This window comes from Aquila chrysaetos, chromosome 2 (assembly GCF_900496995.4).
Source record: "Aquila chrysaetos chrysaetos chromosome 2, bAquChr1.4, whole genome shotgun sequence".
Lineage (NCBI taxonomy): Eukaryota > Metazoa > Chordata > Aves > Accipitriformes > Accipitridae > Aquila > Aquila chrysaetos.
Window position 1 is genome coordinate 27119248 of NC_044005.1, and position 19704 is coordinate 27138951.

The 19704-nt window shown below is 37.7% G+C and overlaps 1 protein-coding gene across 1 annotated transcript in view; it reads right to left on the reverse strand.

Annotated features, from left to right (window-relative positions):
- Positions 1-452: 452 nt before the first annotated feature.
- The window catches only part of YLPM1 (YLP motif containing 1), a 38777-nt gene continuing 19525 nt past the window's right edge, over positions 453-19704 (reverse strand). Inside the window, 15 exon segments of the mRNA XM_041120531.1 lie at positions 453-853; positions 1225-1404; positions 3232-3362; positions 8582-8633; positions 11666-11752; positions 13241-13324; positions 13590-13673; positions 13885-14061; positions 14346-14465; positions 14757-14819; positions 15470-15657; positions 16016-16161; positions 16310-16484; positions 16892-16984; positions 18162-18405. Of these exon segments, the coding sequence (XP_040976465.1) occupies positions 1258-1404; positions 3232-3362; positions 8582-8633; positions 11666-11752; positions 13241-13324; positions 13590-13673; positions 13885-14061; positions 14346-14465; positions 14757-14819; positions 15470-15657; positions 16016-16161; positions 16310-16484; positions 16892-16984; positions 18162-18405 (1791 nt within the window). The 3' untranslated portion in view covers positions 453-853; positions 1225-1257.

Genomic DNA, 19704 nt, shown 5'->3' on the forward strand with positions numbered 1-19704 from the left:
ATTGTTGACTAAAAGACATAGCAAGACCAAACTGAATTTTCTAGGCTGCCCTCCAGAGAACACCGTAGTACCTGTTTTCAAGTTGAGCATTAAAGAAATGTTTTTCATACATTACTACCTTGAGTATTTCAGAGCCATCCAACCGAATTTATACTCACGTAGTAATGGAAATTTGACATAATGGAGAAACTAGGATCCAAAAAATAACGATCATTCCTGCTCTCCAGGAAGAATGAGAAATGGTATGACTCCTAAAGGCCAGCAAAACCTGGGGCCTTAATGGTGCTGTCTATGAGAAGAGCAGGTGATAAACCTAGAAGACAGGACACATTCCAGAATATGAGCACAGCACCTCTTCCAGGTAAGGACAGTTCTGAGCACTGTCAACATGTGAACACAGACCACATTTAAAATGTCAAACAAAAAACATGCTATATGGTCCACCAAGAACACCGAGTTTATAGTGAAATTTATTGTTCTGCTTCCTAATACAATAAGCTACAAGGTACATACAGTATAAAACGAGAACGGCCACAAAGCAAAAGTGATAAACATTCTGTGACAGTACAGTGGAGATAACGTCTGTCTAATCCTTCCACTTTATCCCACAAACAGCAGCTAAAACTACTGGCCCTCCCCCTCCCTCCCCTCCAAAAATATTAAAAAGTAAACTGTCTCTCTCACTTAGGAGCAGCGGGATTCGCTGGTTTTTTTGAGGGCACTGGTTATCTGCCAATATCTCAAGAAAACTGCTGAAACTAAAGTAACAAAGAAAAACTGTGAAGGTGGGAGTGACATGACCCATGCAAGATGCTCATGACACCTTGGTTCACTTCTCCTCAGAGCAAATGGCCTGTAAAGAAAGGAAAAGTTTGTTACATGAAGTAAAACAGCAATTAACATGGTCAGAGTTAAGATACAGTAAGCAAAATCTGAACTAGACAGAACTAGGCACACAGCTAAACTACGCTTTTAATGAAAACGTAATCTTCCTGTTAATGAGTTTTGGGAGATTGATAGCTGACAATCCTTCTCCTTTTATTTTTAGGTGCTGTACAGGAGGGTGCAGACTGACATGGGCACAGCTGACATCTATTATACAAGGCACCAAATCAAACAATGTTGCCTGGGAGAACTCTAACAATGACATGAACTGCAACCTCAACTCTTAAAAACCTAAAAAACCATCAAGGCTATAAACATGCAGGAAGACTGAATACTTACCTTAAAGGCACAAAATTCCATTTAACCACTTTTTCATATATACTTGGTGCGGTTGAGGGCTCTCTCAGCAAGATGACCACTTTCATCTGTTATCTTCTCCCAATCTGTTTGTCCAACAACAAAACCAATGGCCCTTTTCCTGTCTGCATCTTTTTTTTCTTCTAGATCCGCCCACCGCACCTACAGAGAACATACTATCAGTAGGACAATCTCTTAAGAAATCCTGAGACGAGTCTAGGCTTTCCACTGCAGATAAGAGTACAAGAATTCTAATTTGTACTTTTTCATTCAAACAGGTAAGTATTAATTTGTTTTCCAACGGTAAAGATGGAAACTACACCAGTTACATTCTTTTTAATTGAATATCCCAGGTGTTCCACAGAGTAGAAGAAAGGTATAGAGGATTAGCCTTTTCCATTTCAATGCTATAACTCTGAGAGCTGAAGTGCAATTACTATAATTATTTCTCTGTTCAAAGCAATGCTTTCTGCAGGAAGAATTATCAAAAGATTCATTTAGTGTCTTCATTTTCTGTACAACTTGTCTTTCAATTGCACAATGGAAACATAGAAGACGACTGTGAAACTACAGAAAAAAGCATTAAAGAGTAACTCAGCAGTGAATGAGTGAAAGTTTTCTTCTCTATCTTCTGTGGTACATTTCTCTTTAAATCTTTCCACTATTTCTTTACATTAAGTAACTTCTTCATGCATTTATCTCCCATCTTTACAGCTGCAGCCATCTCCTCTGTGGCTCTTCATGGTCATCATGCAGATCACTGGCATTCATCCTGTTCAAACATATACAGTCACTCCCTCACCCACAAACCCAGACACCAATGGGAGGGAGTGCAGGGAGGTGGGAGTGAAGGAGGTGATGATGAAGGGCTACAAGTCCAGAACTCAGCTGGAACAGACCTTTGCAGGACAAGAAAAAACAGTAAGTGAAGGAGCTCTTCCTTGACATTCTAACTGATTAGTCCCATTCAGGTTGATTTGTTACTTGGGGACATAGCCTTATCACCTTTCTGCCAGCACCCCCCTATTCCACATTCTACCTGGATTTCCCCACACATTCCTGCTGATAAGCAATGTCTGCTTTCTTCCACCATCACTTCCTCTGCCAGTGCCTTAGTATCTCCACTTCTCTCGTGCACACTGTCCAGTACTACCCATGTTTTCTATTTGATGTTATGGAACAAAACAAAGCCCAAACACCAACAGTTAACTCAAATGACTTTTAGTGGCAAAAGCTGGTCTTTCTATTTAGGAAAAAAAAAAAAAAAAAAAAAAAAAAAAAAAAAAAAAGTATTACCTCTTCCTATTTCCTCTCTTTCATCTTCCTCTATGACTTTTTGTCCTTTTTTTCACAATGGTATTTGAAGATGTAGCATTTTGTGTTCAGAACAGAACTACAAATAAAGTGGTTGAAGCCAATTTCTTATACACCATCTCCCAAACTTTATGCAAGGTATATGCAGGAGGCAGCGTCTACAAGACTTGATATAAAACCTACACAGCTGATACTTTCCTCAGCTGAACCTTTCTGAACATAAGAACAGTGTACTGTTTCTCTGCCTACTTATTACAAAACCTAACAAAAAAAAGCTTAATAAAATCATCATCTTGTCTTGGAATCTGCACTGTATATCACACTATCTCATCACAAAACATAAAGCATAAGAAAAGGACTCTACAGGTTGCTCTGAAACAAAGTGCTCTCCCCCAGCAAGAAATGGGACATGATTCCATTCTCGATCTCAAAAGCCATGCCATGCATAGTTAATCTTTATTATCTACAATTCCTCACTTCGTTATAATGAATCTGTTTACCTCTGGAAGACCCTACTCTCAAGAATATTCTCTTACAGAATCTAATGGAACAGCAAAATGAAAAGTGAGTCAGTGAAACTGCCATATTCATAGACAATGATTTGATATGAACTCTTTTTCACAGAGACCGTTAAATGGTCATATACAGACAGTAAGTCATTTGAAAATTTATTACCCTTTTCTTTCCTGGTTCAGAAGCACGTGTATCATAGTCATCTGGAAGCTGTAGATAATCTTCCATTCTGCTGGCAATTGCTTCCCAGTCACGTTTCCTTTTAGTGCCAGTCCGCAAACCATCCAGCTTGTCTGAGAACAAACACAGAGCCTCAGAGTTAAAGGAGAATTTTTTTCTATTATTCACACAAACAAGACGAGAGTGGAAAAATTTTCAAAAGAATGAGCAGCAGAACTTGTACATCCAGCTTGTCTTGACAGGTGGAACGATGAGAGTTGAAATAAACTAGAGAAGACTCAACACCATTTTCAAGTTTTATTGATCTTTCACATTAACTGTGTGGCAATAACACTCAGTCTTGTTATTTGTATGAGGGAGAAAAGTTTGCTCTTCTGGATGTTCACACTATATGGAGTCTGTCCTTACAGGTACAATATAGCCACCAATAGCTAGGAACCACAGATCCACCTTTCTGTATTTGAACACAATACTAAAGCTGTAGCATTTTTCCCAAATTTGGGATGTAATACTGTGTCAAACATGGCATACATGCAGTATCAGGGAACAGGTGACGATCATATAGTTTAATGCATCAAAGACAAGTTTTTGAGATACTGTTTCTGCTAAACAAAAAGCTCCTTGGCAACCCTGATCCCCCTCTTTCTTTTTTTTTCTCCCCACAAGGAAAACACACTCAAAAAAATCCTCCAGGACTGGAAAAAAATATCTCAGAATCTTTTGTTTCATGGTATAAGAGGTCAGTCATGAATATTTGAGCAGTACATTTGTCCAACAGTCATCATTTTCTTCTTTTTCTTATTGAACCAATAGGGCATGAGGAGAAACAATTCCGTTCCTAGGTACTAAAATTTTGTTCCTCTTGGACACTTATTTTCAGTGAAAAAACAACACCTTCTTGAAATTATGTGGCAAACTACTTTTGGAAAGGAGATGAAGTATTCATTGTAAGATTACGAACAACAAAGCATGAAAATGAAAAACGGCTTTACAAGTCAAAGGAAATCCTAGTACTTCTGTTGATGTATGCTACCATTTTATAAGTCAACAATTCAAGCATATGCAGAAGGAATACTAAGCTTGGCAGTTATATTCTGTAAACCATTTCCAGTGATGTCAGTAACATTGTTTCAGAAGTCAATGATGTAATTAAATTCACCCACAAAAGGCCTCAGAAATCAACCAAATAACCAGGCAGCATATTTTCTGGATAGCAGAAAAGGATGTTCAAAGGTATGTATTTAAAGAAGCTCAGTTCAGAGATGAGTTTTTTTTTTTACTTAATATGGGAGAGAAAAGAGCAACAACGGAGATAATGTGAGGCAATGGTGATGTAGACATGCTAGTATAATTTAAATGCCATAAAATAATGAAGTAATTTCTCCCTCATACAACTCTAAAATTTGTAAAGACTCCACCTTTGCCCCATTTCCCTGGAACAGATACAGAATTTTGTCTAAGAAAACACTTTAATCCCCCTCTGCCTTTTAAAAAAGCCAACACTTCAGAAAACTGTGCAGAACATTTGTATCTGTTACATGATATCTTGTTACACGATTCAGTTAAGGTTCTTCTTTTGCTCTAAGTTAAATCTGCCAAATTTGAAGCTCAATCTCCACAGAAAGACGGCACTCCCTCTAGAAGACAAAATTGATTTATACAATATTCCTCTGTTACTCCAGCACATAACATACTTGCACTATTCCTCAGTATTACTCTCAGCATAGATCATTCGTAGCACAAGGGTTTCCAGAAAAAAAATAACATTGAAAAGGAGAGCAACAAATGCATTGAGGAGCATTTAGGAACATAAAGAACTGAAAATTCAGGAGCTCTCTGTTGGCAAGTATCTGTACACAGACGTATTCCTCTTGGAAGGCAACACGCTACTATGCAAGCTCATCTCATTACCAACGTGGAAGAAAGACTTCAGTCTCCCACTCCCAGCTGCACACAGACCAATTGAAAACATCGCCGAGAAATGTGTAACCCTCAAACATCAATAGAGGAGTTCAGGAGGTGTTCAGAGTATGAGGTTCCCCTCTGTCCCTTTTTGTTACTGCTACACAGAATTTATTTTAAAATGTTATCTCCTTCCATGTTTGAAGTTGGATTGCCTTTCTGCTTCCATCCATACTATTGTGGTTCAAGGTACATGTGCCATGGAGTAGACATACTACAGAAATGTTGAAAGCCTACCACAAAGCATTATATCAGAATATTCTTTAAAAGAAAATGAGACAAGGTGTCATTTTGTAATAATGGTCCTCGTGAATATTTATGGCAGATGATTATTTAGTGTTAAACTATTAAACATCATTTTACCATTTCAATTTTAAAAACCATGAAGCAGCAGCATTTCTGAAAACCCGCAGAACTTAAAAACTCACCTTTAGAATTTTGATAATAAAGCATCTGAAAGTAACTGACTTAATTAGCTCCTTCAAAACCTAAATGAATCAATCAGCTAAATTTTTGCTTCTTATACAAAAGCCACAAAGTTTTATGTAAAACGTTATTTGCATTCTAGAGCAAATTTTACAGCGGCACCAAAACTTCAGCTATGCCAGAGCTCATTTCTCCTTTCCTGAAAGTCTGTAGAGCTCACCACTAAGCCACACTTTGAAACAGAGTATTGCACTAAACACTTCAACTATAGTCAAATTTTAAACATGTGAGTCCATTTCTGTAAATTTAAATACAAGAACCCATGTGAACTATGCACTGAGACAGACCAGTGATTAGACTTTAGAATAAAAATGTGGCTGTGCATGCAGAACACAAAGAAATTATATACCACACACATACCCAAGAGGAATGCATCACCCCTGCCAAAGCAAATCTGAACTAAAGCAAGAGCTCTCGGGTGTATGATATGGTGACTGTCACAAGTCAATGTTGCAGCTAAAGAACTCAAACTTTTCAGAACTTTTCTGAGGCTTATTACAATCAGTAAGATCTTATTGTGCTTTCCTGTAACAACATCTACTCAGAAAGAAAACAAAAAAGCAAAACAAGACTTACAGTGTTGTTTTTGGATTCTGCACTTATATCACTTTTGCAAACGTGTGCCCTCTGGGACTAACGCAATAAACGTAATAGGCAGGCCAGCTCCCAGGAAATAACTTAACTTTGGAATAACAAATGCATACCACAGTTTACATGCCTTTCAGGAAATAATTTTAATTGGTCATCTACAACAAAGTCTTATTGTGAATCAAATATAATAATTCTTACAGACTGCAAGTGCTTATAACACATACCTTGAGCTGAAAATTGTCTGCCCTTGCAGAACAATTTTTCAAAGAAACAGCATTCATTACATAGGAATGCCTGGCTTTTTAAAAATGTATGTTCTGTCAGAATTTACTTTTAATCTATAGTTCTATATATTTATAAAAATGAATCTAGAGGGTAGTTATAAAAGTAAAATCGTGAATACAGATTTAATAGAAAGACCTTATCAGCACCTGTATCTGTGTCTTGCAGCATGCTAACATCCAGTTTGTTAATGGAGTTTGGTTGTTAAAGGATTATTGCAACAGCCTTGCAAGTAACTTACTTTAGCATAAAATTGACTCTGCTGCTTTCTCCCCATTTTACATTTAAGTGGAGACCATATAAAAATCCTGCATTTTATATTATGGAGTTTTCATATGGAAAGAAATGCAATGCAGTTCTTTGTTTCTGTTTGTTAGCAGTATTTGATCATGAGAGAGGTAAATTTTGAAAGCTATCTGTAAATTTCTGTTGCACAGTCTCCACATTGCTAGAAACTACCCATAAAACTTAAATATTCTTAGAACACACCCTTGGACTCCTGTTATATTTCTAAAATGCACAGGATGACTTAAGGTTCACCGTATGCAGTGCAACACATCTGTTCTTACTACTCAGTATTTAGAAAGGTCTATGGTATTTGGAATACAACACAATGTATCAGAGCATTCTTCAACAATGGAGTTTTCCAGTACTATGATTTCATATGCTATTGGGAAAAAAATCATTATAAACTTAAGAAATAATCTTAAGATATTAAGCCAATCAACTCTTATAACAAACATGCAGAGCAATCCTGAATTAATTCTGTCTAACTGCCTAGCTGTTTGATATGCCGGAATCATTTGAGTACAAGGCTCCTCTGGTTGTACTGCAGGTGCCACAACGTCAATATATTCCACAAATATTTAAATTACTGAAAAGAGAGCACAGCAGCAGAAGAGATGGTGCAGCTAAGCAGTTAACAGCAAAAGATGAAAGGCTGCTTTATGTAAGTCAGAACTTCTAATGCTGTTTCTATGGTGCAATTGTGATTTTGGTTATTGGAAAGTAATGATACACAGGGCTGTACCACCCACGCAGAAGCAAACCTCAAAATGTTAAGACATGCTGCATCCCATTTAGATATTTGTTACTTCTCATAGACGTGACAGAAAACAGCAGTTTTATGCAGATTGCATTGATAAAATCTTCACTTAAAACCATTACTGTTCAGTAAAAAACCCCCACAAAACTGATCATAATGACTAGGAACCCCTTTCCATGTGTACACCTTCCACCATAGCTGTGGTGCATACCTTTCAGCCTGAAAGTTGCTTTTGACTTTGACAGAATCCTAATATTAGCACTTAACGTCTAACGCAACCAGCAGCATCAACCAGAACAAAAAGCCCAGCAAAAATAGTGTCCTTGTGCTCCTGGAAAGTCCATTTTGCATCCTACTAAGAAAAATTCTAGTACTCTCCTGGAACTGAAAAGCATAATGAACTTTAACTTTTCAACACCTTAGTTGCTGAAAAGATACACCAAAGCCTAATCATTTAGAACCAACTTCAAAGCAAGGCACTACTTTGTCCTCACACGTGTTAATTTTGGAGAACAAGAAACATCTTTGATACAGTTAGCTACTAGGCATGCCTCCAAGAAAGTAAGCAGCTATTGACAACATTTAGGCTTGAAAAAAAGGTATGCAGTATGAACAATAATGCAGTGCAATGTAAATTGACTCTTTGCTTTTTATAATATGGAAGAAATGAATAAAGAATAGAAATACTGCTTTTTTAAAAATTTTAAGACGAAGTACTTTCCTTGAACAGATGAAAGAACAATTAATGAGTATATAAAACAGTGATGGTTATAAAACCATAACTCCCTTGCCTCTGGCAGAAGACAAATTCCTTTTCTGTATAGATGCTTTTGCAGTTTCAGACACATGTATGAGATCAATACATTTATTTGTCTTTGGTAAGGAGGCACAGTAAAAATGAAAATTCACGTTTTGCAAACATCATCAGATACCAACTATAAGAAACAGGAAAAAATAAATACCCACCTAGCTTTGCCTCAGAAGTGTCCATCTCCCATTTGCTTTTCGGAATGTAACCCTAAATCATACACAGAGAGAAGCTCGCAGGATTAGAGAGAGACACACATGCATATCACTTTTGAACTGGAAACAGCATTATAATGGGAGCTTAAGGTATTTCTTTTTGTAAGGCACAATTCTTGTTATCAGATGAAGGAAACAAATTACTCAGTATTTCAGAACTTCTGCATCCACTTCCCATTCAGTGATTTTAGCAACCCTTGCAAATCATTACAAGAGCGCTGCCCTCTGCAAACACAGAACTCCAGAATGAGTCTAACAGACAGCAATGGTGCTGTGTACACAGTTACTATATTATATTATCCCAGGTGGCAAAGTTATTGCAACACAACTTATCAGGCATAAAGAATATTCAAAGCTTTACAAATACAAATGAAAAAGTTACCATAGTCATAAGCTTTTAAGAATATATTCCCAGATTTACTACACACAAGCTTCACTTAATAATCCTTTCAAAGGGACATACTAAATTCTTGTACGAGTGGTTAGTCCACAACTAAACAACATTCAGAGTATCTGCTGAATCACTAAGATTTAAGTATTATTTTTCATTTTAAAATAACCCTCTTAGTTCAATGATTCTCTTAAAACACTGTTTCCCTACAAATAATGTCATCATACGTTTTACATGTTACGATCTTTAGCCAGTTTATTCCTTGTAAATGAGCATAATGGTATTAAATTTGGCAAAAAGGTATTTATTTTTAGATATCTTCTTGTTATCTTTTCATTTTATACTCTTGGACAAGTAAATCCTTACTAAGCAACCCTTTATAACTCCTTTCAGCTGTTCACATTTGGTGTAAAACTACTTATGTTTCTCTGCAATCACATAAAAAGCTCTATGTAGTGAAATGGAACCCCTGTGAGAATTTCATTATTTTAAGAATGATTTTTAATAGAGAGGGAAAAGAACTACTCTAGAAGATTTCAACAAGAAAACAAACAATCCACAGACCAGTTTTATTACACTAACTTCTTTCCTGCTCTATTTATAGGTTGCCTCCACTGTGGTAAACATACACATGTATTTGTTAATGCTAAGGGTTACTAAATCAGAGTGTACTATTCCAGAGAGCTACACTGCTTTTGATTATGTTCAGCATTGCTCTTCCAAAATCCTTGAAAGACCTTTTTTCTATCAAGCATGTATCAATGACTTGAGATTATCAGATCTCTGTATTTTATTGTTTTTAATCAAGTCTGTAATTAATACAAACTAAGACATTTGTGCTGCAATATTTCCTTGTAACAAAAAACCAAACTTCATGTATATATGTATATTTATACTTTTAAACCAAGTTGCACATTAAAATTTGCTCAGAAAGTTTACACCACAGCTAGAAGCCTGTATTGAACAAAGTGATGTGTGATACACTGGTGAGAACACTAAGTTAAATGCATCAGTAATTCATACCATCAAGCACAGAAAAGCAAGAATTGTCTGAATGCTACAAACAACCCTGTGGGAGTTGATAATAGCAACAAAAGAGTGACTTTGATGGTGTGAAATGGCCTATTGTGTGCTGAATCTGTACAATATCCCGGTCCTCAGAGAGGATAAGAAAAGATTCAGACTTCATCCTTTGGTACAAGACAGTTGGATATTTCAAGGACATCTGCCAGATGGCAGGAGCTTCAGACCTCTCTTTTTCCACAGCATTAAATGCAGCAAAATGAATGGAAGAACCCTTACCAACTGCTCTCAAGAAGGTAACAGATACCAAATACAGTGTACTGTTTCACCTTTCTGTCTGACATACCTCTCTGAGATTAGCCATGTGACTGAATAGCAGAGATTATATACAGCAGATAATTCTTTACTGTTTTTCATCTCTTGTGAATCTGAATAGAAAACATCCTTGTATGTAGATTACTAGTAGTTATTAATAATTTGCATAGTTTTCACCACCAAGCTTTCTCCTTGTCTCATAAAGGCCTATTGTTATATGTGCTGTACATTAGGACACTCCCCAGAGCCCATAAACACACACATACACACACACATTTATGCACAGATGTCTCAAAAGCTAAAGACAACTTTCTTTTCTAGATATAGCTCATTTCCAAGAAACGAGACTAGCAGCCATATTCTTGTAAACATGGATGCATCTTTGAAATGTTCTAACCACACTTTATGCAGTTTCATACTCTGTGCCAAAGAATAATTTAGTAAAGAGAATAAATGAGTCATGTTGCAAAAAACAGATGTTTATTAAAATCCACTCTTCCTAACCTTTTTTTATTATTATTCTGTGTTTCAACTGCTTTCTAAACTGCCACTCCTGAAGAATAGTAAATTTCCATCAAGAAAAAGGACTTGGCTCATCTCGGACATTTTCGGTTACTTCCTGTTTATTGGAGTTAACTGCTTGGTTGTGGGAACCAGGGTTTGACACATTCAACTCATCAAGCACTGACCAGTTGCAGCTCCAACACATACCAAGAAGTTACATTAGGAAGCCTTCTGTAGCCTTTTTCACACATACCTAAAAACGCCAGCCCTCAGGGCAATTCTCTAACCTTCATTTATCCAAGAGACCTAATCCCTCATCTTGGAAATACTTCCTGACAAAGTCAGCAAGCCTTGGCAGAGAAAGCATTCTTCTTCATTAACTGTTGTCATATACTGTGAGAGTCGAGAAGAGTTCTTTAGACACGTGAAAGGAAATAAGCTAAATTAACCTTTGTCCATTCTTCCCATCTCTCCACTTAATGTAATTCTTGGATAATCTGGAAGACAGTGCTACAGTGTACTGCAATTTATAAATGTCTGTAAGAGGTATGTTGCCACGCTCCACTGATAATGCTGTTTGTGGCATATACTCACAGATTCTTAAAAAAATTCAGTTAGGAATAATATGATTTAACATTAAAGTTCTCCTAGAAATGTTTAAGGAACAAACGACTAGAAATGTGTATAAAGATTGCACTGCTAAGAATGGCAATGGATTGGCATTTATAAGACTGAGATTCTCCCTCAGACACATTAACAAACATTTTGTTAGAGATGCCTGATGTGTCTCCTACCAGTTCACTTTCCTCCTCCTCTGCTGTATCCTTCTTGACTTCTTCTTTCTGGTCTTCGATATTTGCATCAAAATCCTCCATCTCCACCTGTTCCAAAGTACAAGCACAGACTTACAAGGCACTGCTTGACTTCTAAAGTATTATCTTTTTAGCAGAGTAAGTAGAAGATTCCAAGTTCAAATAGAAAAGGAAAGAAAGCATTTATCTTGGAAAGTATGATGACACAATACATATGAATACTGGCTCCATTTTGGCTTCCCTTAGAAGAAGGTTCCCTTCTAGCTACAGAGTGATAAACTGTGTGGGAAAGTAGCAATTGTTTATTCTCTTCCTTTACATGCATTATTTGTGCTACCAGTATCTGTAACAGTAAGATACTTCTCTTGCTTCCCACACAATCACATTTCAAAACTTGAAATCTCAGAAAAAGATCTTAAACTTGCCATTTACACATCACTGGAACGGCGCGCTCTGCACGGAACATCTCTAGCAAGCCTTTATCTTTTACATATTTAATAATCACAGTGAAGAATAACCACAGAGGTTAACATAATAAAGAAAATGAATGCTTTAAAACATACATCTAATCCTGCCCATCTAATGGATTACTTTCTGGGGTCCACATGTTTAATCGGGATTCAGGCATATACTGTGGAATACCTAAAACTCTCCAAGTATGTACAGTTCTTCATACCATTAGTAAAACCTCGGTACACACAGAATAAATCCCAAATTTGCCCTTCTTGGAGTCTACATGAGAGCTGAGCCTTTTGCTGTCCTCTTAAAAGATTAATATTTTCCGATACAAAGAATATGGAGATTCAAAAATAACCTGCTGACCTCATGACAAACTGCAGAGTAAACTCTCTTCCTACTTCAGCAGTTCACCAGTTTATATGGCCACGGCAAGAGCTGTTCTGACAGCAACATGCAGCTACATTCACAATGACCATACAATTAACATACTAATTTATTCCCAGAGCTCCTGAAACATCTGCCAAAGAAGAATGCAACAATACAGAAAGCTGACACACCAAAGATGCACGTCATGGCAAACTGCAAATGGAATAAAAAGGTAGCATACTTCTACAGCAAGTGTATTGCTGTAGACGGCTGTGTGTTATTTATTTCTTCAATCTCTGCTACAGATCTGTATTTCTCAAAGCAGGGACTGAGAGGAGTTCAAATCTGGTGTTTTACTTATTTATTGTATTACTCTACTTCCTCAAATTATGATCCAATTAATCCAGTAACCTGAGAGAGTGCCGAGTTTCACCTGAGAGAGCAAAGATCCTATTTAATTGGTCCTCAACAGTTGCTAAGAGCAAAGTGGCTTCAACTCTTGCTCAAAGATGCATAAGTTTGGGCTCCAGAAAGGTCATCAAAAGCAACATGTATGTTCATGTTTGGGTAATTGATAAGAAAAATGGAATACATTTGTCTGACACAGCAATTCTGGCTTTCTACAGTGCCAAGTATACCTGCCCTGTTATGACTATACTTTTCTCTGCTTTGTATTTTCAGTATAGTCACATCTACATAATTTGTGATTTTAACAAGCACAGAGATTCTCACCTCTTCGATAGCAGCATCCTGCAATAGAGAACGAATGTCCAGGCGCATCATATGACGTGGTGCTGCCTCCCAGTGATCAGACATCTAACAAAAAAACAAACAAAAATGAAGCACCTCTGAAAATGTAACAGATTCCATGGAACACTGGGTTTCTGATCATGAACAAGATGTATCTGTACTTAAGAAAAGTAATTTCAATCAATTCCATGAAATAACTACAAGCTCTTCTTAGAGGAAAAGTGTAATCATTATGTAGTCTAAAAGAGGTCAATAGTTTTCCAACAACAGCAGCCCTGAAAGCTCAATGAAACTTATCATTAATCCTATAACTCCAGATGTATACAGTTACCCTGCTGATTTCCTTTAGCTTGCGTCCGTGAATATTCCTCTTGGAACATGTCTGGTTATCTGCACTCATTTCAGCTAAATACACCTAGAAAGAGAAAGACAATATTAAATATTGTAAATCAACTTTTAGAGCTCTTTTTCTACCTGGTGATACACTCTGCAGTTGTACATTCTAAGAAACGTAAATTTATAACTGTAGCATTCTTCCCAAACGTGGGAGGGACTTTGTATTCAGAAGTTTAGAAATACCAGCATACGGGTGTTAGCAAGTTCAAATGCTTTTTAGGCTCCATTACCTCAAAACCCTTGGTTTTTGCAGCACTCCAAAACTGTTCAAAATGTCGCACTCTATCATTGATAGCATCAAGGATAATGAAGGGGAAGAAGCCATCATCCAAGGTCTTTTTGAAAGTTTTAAACATGCTGGTACGATAGGTCTCTTCCATATCAGCTTCATATTCATACTCCATCACCTTTATCAAGGACAAAAGCATTTAAGAAAGAGGACAGCTATTAAATTGCTGATGTTCAACTGCTGAATGCTATGGCCACAGAGTACAATGGTATGAGAAAAACATCTTCCAGGTCAACTTTTAAGAATTTGCCCATTCTGCGCTTAAGTTACATTGACTTGCTTTGAAAAACAGCCCACAGACCTTTGCACTCTTCCAAAGCCACAGACTGAAATCTGATTGCCACTGTGTTGTTCCAGAATGTCTTGTTTCTTTGTCAAGATAAACAACTGAATTAAAAGTACCTTCTTTTTCACTTTTTTCCCTGTATCTGGGTCTCTCTCTTCTTTTTCCACTTCAGTGATAAAATAGTCATCCAGGCTGAGCACTCTTGGTGCAGGTCCTCCACACTCTACTTCCTTATCCTGGGAAGAAAGCAAAAAGAAAACATATACTCTTCCTGTAAAATTCCATTCTGCTACAGAGGATCTTCAAAACACTTTTGGCAAACACAGCAGTACCCTGCTCTATATTCAAAACAAGAAGAGAGCAGTATCCCTCATGCTTGCTAATAGCAGAGGGGATTTACATGCCATATGAAGACATGGAACATGAAATAACAACAGGCTGAAATTCCAGAAAAACAGAAAGAAAACAGCAGAGGAAACGCACGCAAAAGACAAACAGCACTACACAGGGAGCAGTCGTTTACATACCCTGATGAGTTTTGCTACATGTGTCTTTCCACTGCCAGGCAACCCTCTCATTATGATTACAATCTGAAACAAATATCATGTAAGAAGACAGGATACTGTACCACATTTAACAGAATCTCTTTTGCAAAAGTTTTCTTCTAGAAAATCATGTGCTCTGGGCTCACACTTTTGCATACCATCAAGCAAAGCCAGTACCATCCCTTACTGCCTATTTTACAAACCAGGTTGTGAGGAATGGTAGCAGTTCCACAGAATAAGAGCGTATGATGTTAATCATCTCAGCAGCTTATACTGCATAAGACGTTACAGATCTGGTTCAGGTACAATTAACTGAATTAAACTTGTCTAAATGTTTTATAGCCTGTATCTTGTTCGTTCTTATTTTATATGGTGCATTGCCAAATCTCTGACTCTGTGTAAAGCCAAGTCTTTCCTCTGATACATCAAAAACCCAAGTGGAGATCTCAGAAGTGTCTAAAATACATCAACATTACCCACTAATAGGAATTTAATCTTAGCATTCCCAGGAAGTTTACATCTCCTGTGGACTCCTAATAGCTATACTACAACACTCTAGGCATGTGCAAAGAAACCAAGAGAAATTTCCAGAGCTTCCTCAAATGTAGGCTTGTTCCCAACATACTACACTCATGAGCATTTTATCCGAATACACCTCATAGAAACCGATTGTTGCTTTCAGAATGCATACTCACCCTCTCTGGCCTGCTATCCCGTCCTGGTGGCTTCAAAATATCATCTACATTTTTAGATTCTGGTTTCCTTTCCACTCGTGGAGCAGGTGGTGGCTGACGGGGCATTGATGGAGCAGAAATAGGAATCCTTTCCTCAGGGTAATTTCTACGATCACCTTCAAATTCCAGTGTTTGGACAGAAGAATTTTCTTAGTTCAGTAAAATAAAAAAATTAAGATGTTCATACTCAGCTGAGCTGATTTAAACAGACCTGCATTATTTTAGAATAAATTCACAGATTTGTCCCCCAAATAATTCAAATTTAGAATCTTGAGCCTACTGCAATCAAAGACATTTTTTAGCAGAGTACGTAACTGTTGCATTCCTGATCTCATCACCACTGAGAAACAAAGCTACATGACACCACCCAAATAAATTTTCCTGAATTATATATTCTGAACAAAGAAATACTGCAAATCAATTAATCTTCACCCAATTAATCTTCACCTCTGCAAGGCTGTATTTCTTGTAATATTCTATCATGGCTTCAAGATTGAGAAACTGTACCTCCAAACATGGAAGGCCCATGATCATATGCTGGGCGATCTGTCTTTCGTTCATATGGTGGTCTTTCAAAACCACCCCGCCTGGAGGAGGGATGGTCCTTCTTGTCACGGTAAGACTGAGTCCTTGAAGGCGTAGCAGGAAGAACCCTGTGAAAAGAGTATGTTGCATATTTCTAGAATTTCTACTACAGATTCCAGAGAGAAATAAACACGCACCTCGCAGGCAAAATGGACAGCCTAATACTCAATACAGCCTGAATTGCACTGATTTCAATAGTCTTCCAAAACCACGTACCTATCATCTCGGGGATGCCGCTCTTTTTCAAATCTCTCTCGTTCATAGTCCACAGAACCACGGTCTCTGTGCAATTCCCGCTCTCTCTTGAAATCCCGATGATCTGTGTTGGAATTACCCTGACGCTCAAAATAAGGCTCACGATCTCTTTCTCTGTTGTAACGACCAGGGTGCTCTGAAAGGAGAAACCCATGGAAACCCAAACTACTAAAAGATACTCTGAATTTTTTACTATTTTTGAAGGAAAAGCAACAAACAAGAGTGCAAGAAAAGTATACAGAAACATATGAGGAGAGGGCTAGAATGGATTTAATCAGCTGCTCAATCTTTTTTCCAAACTGTAACAGACAACCGTACCATGCAATCCTACTTAAAGGTAGAAAACTGAATTTTTAAAGTGGCTAGGTCATTGACTGCATTACTCCTCTTGACAATATAAACTGTTATTCTTATGGGCCTCTGAAGAAAATAAAGTGGTTGTAGCTTAAACAAGAGTTACTTAGTTTAAAATACACTTTTAGTGCCTTAAAACTTTTCTTAAGAGCTAACTAACTGTCTGAGAGCTAGCCAAGCGCTCCCTACCTTTTTGAAATGTTTGCCTCTCTGGTAGAGGTTCTGGACGCAGGGTCACCCTCTCCCCATATGGAATCTGTTCCACTTTACTGGTAGTTATATCTGGTTAAAAATAATAAAAAAATAATTAAGGTCTTAAAATACCCTTCCTCCATTTCCTTTCCTCTATCATGAAAAGCAATCAGTCAATGGCATTAAAAGTGTCTGGAATAACTTACCAAATTTCTTTTAATGGCTAATGCAAAAAGAGATATACATAAATATGTAACAACATAGTATTGAGAGAGAGAGAGAGAGAGAGCGAGAGCGCGCGTGTGCGTGTAAGTGTGCATACCACTATCTTAAGAACGGGAATTCTGCCTTTTCAGATGAGTTCAAGTAGCATGCACGGTCAGAAGATTATAAACGCTAAAATGCTCTGAAAGTTTCAATAACTCAAAGCACTACTGTAATGTCAAGACTATTAACTGAAATGCTCACTTTAGATTCATAACAGTGAAAATTTTTCAACAGCTTTTAGTAAAACATCTACTTAACGGAATTGATATGGCTTCAATTCATGTTATGCCACCTTAGAGAAAAAATGCTCTTTAAGTGACAATGCACAATTTAAGAACTTCTTTACAACATGATTTCACTGTTAAAAACTAAGAATGAGGGAAATTAATTCTATTAAAAAACTAGCGTTGAATTTTAGCTTCGATAAGCTCAATACCAAATGTCAGAGCCCATCACTGTTTATGTATTAAATGACTGTTTAGGGCGCACACCCTTCAGACCTAGGACTTTGTCTCCCTCCCTATCTAGAGGGTACTTCACACCCATTAAGCAGTATATAAATAATGCAAACACCAGTCACATTCTGTTTTAAGTTAGTAAGTCACACCTAAGAACTGTAACAATCCAAAGTACATTCTAGCACAGTTATTTCCATACTCAGCCACAAAGGGATTAAGGGAAGTATCAATATCAATCTAAACATATCACATTAATGTGATCACATCAGTTGGTGTTTATTAGAAGCGGACGTGGCTATACACCATTCAGTTCACACAAAATAGCTCATAATCACAGCACTGAAGAAAACATTAAACTCAAGGCTGGAGGTTACAGACTCCTTAAAACTGAATTGCTTAGCATTAGATCACAATGTATGCAGCCTACAGGTCAGCTGCAGAACATCTACGGCATGCTTTGTGTGGCACACTCCTTTAGAAAGAAGCTAGGAGGACTAATTAGCTCTCCATTACAGATCAGACAAATACACTGTAGTACCCACCTCGCCCGTGGCCATAATCCACAGTTTGCTGAATTACAGGTGCTTTAGGAACCGGAGGAATAACTGGAGGAAGGGACACTGGTACAGCTGACGGAACAGAGGTGTGAACAGCAGGTACTTTCACAGGCGAGGAGACGGTTGGAGGCATCATTGACTCCTGTTTACACAACTCGTACTCCATATTTGCTCCTTTATCCTCATTTGTGTCCCAGAGTCCATGGAAAGAATCCTCATCCCAGCGTTCCTGTTCCACAGTAGAAGGTGATGGTTTTAAAGACTGACCATGACTTGGGGTTGTAGTTGGAGTAGAAACTGGAGCATGTGGCCTTGTCATAGGTGTAGCAGGCCTTGTCAGTGGGGCACTTGGTCTTGTCACAGGGGTGGGCTGTCTGAACAACACGGGAGGCTTTATAATAACAGCAGGAGAAGCTTTAATAGCTTGGGCTTCTACTGGTGCCTCTGAAGATAGCTGAGAAGAGACCTAGATGCAGAAAGCACTTTTAATGTAGATCTGTAAACTAACCTTCTCTCATCCTCTGTAAGTCAGTAAGCACAATGGCAATCGGTAATCAAATCATAAGCATTTTCTAGTACCTCCATCAAGATGCTACAGGTAGGAGGACAATATTTCAAGAACTGGTGGCCTGAATTAATTTGGTGTTTGTTCACTATGTGAAGACTTAAATACTATTTATTTTCTGCTTCAAAATAACCTTACCAATTTAAGCTCCAGTAGGCCTATCTCAGTTCAAAAGTGTCTACGGTTTTATTCCCAAAGACTCCTGCTGTCTGCAAAGATTCCTGCTGTCTGTGAGGAGGCTGAAAAAGTCTGAAAGTAGGGCAGCTTGGTGAGGCACAAAAGGATTGATAAGGCCAGCTTCTTTCTGGAAGTCACTGGAAAAATTCCCAGAAAGCAGAAACACCTGGAAACCCCATAATGAAATCAACATAAGATAAACATAAGAAATGGGGAGGTCTTGCCCAGTGGAAAAAACAAAATAAAACAGAGAACGCCCTTCATGTACCAAACACCCCTATGGAACCTCAAGTGCTGTGTCTCAAGAGTATTTTCAGCATCACAGCAGATGCCAAGTTACAGGCAGCCTTATTAGCAACACGCAACGAAACTTGCAGAATGGTTGTAGATACAGAGCTGAACTTTGTAATAGCAGTTCAAAGTCACAGCAGAAATCTGAAGGGAGGAATCCCAAGAAAGACAAGAGTTGTTTGAATATCTCTAGGCAGACAGGTGTAGTCTGAGATACTTTGTATCAAAGTTGAGTAAAGTCACTTCCTAAAGGCATCAACATACCTGCAGCTCTTGGTGGCAAAACTGTTCCATTATTTTACTTTATAGACACTGTAAACAAGGAAGAGATCACCTAGGCAAAAAGAAAACTTGAAGTGCCTTATTCACTGCATAACACTTCTCTGGAGGGATGGAAAAACAAAGCTTGGTCTGGCTAAATGTCAGACCCAGAGGTCATCAGGGCTAAATTTATTGGTACCAGTAACTTTTGGGTTAAAATGTGTTGAAGAATAA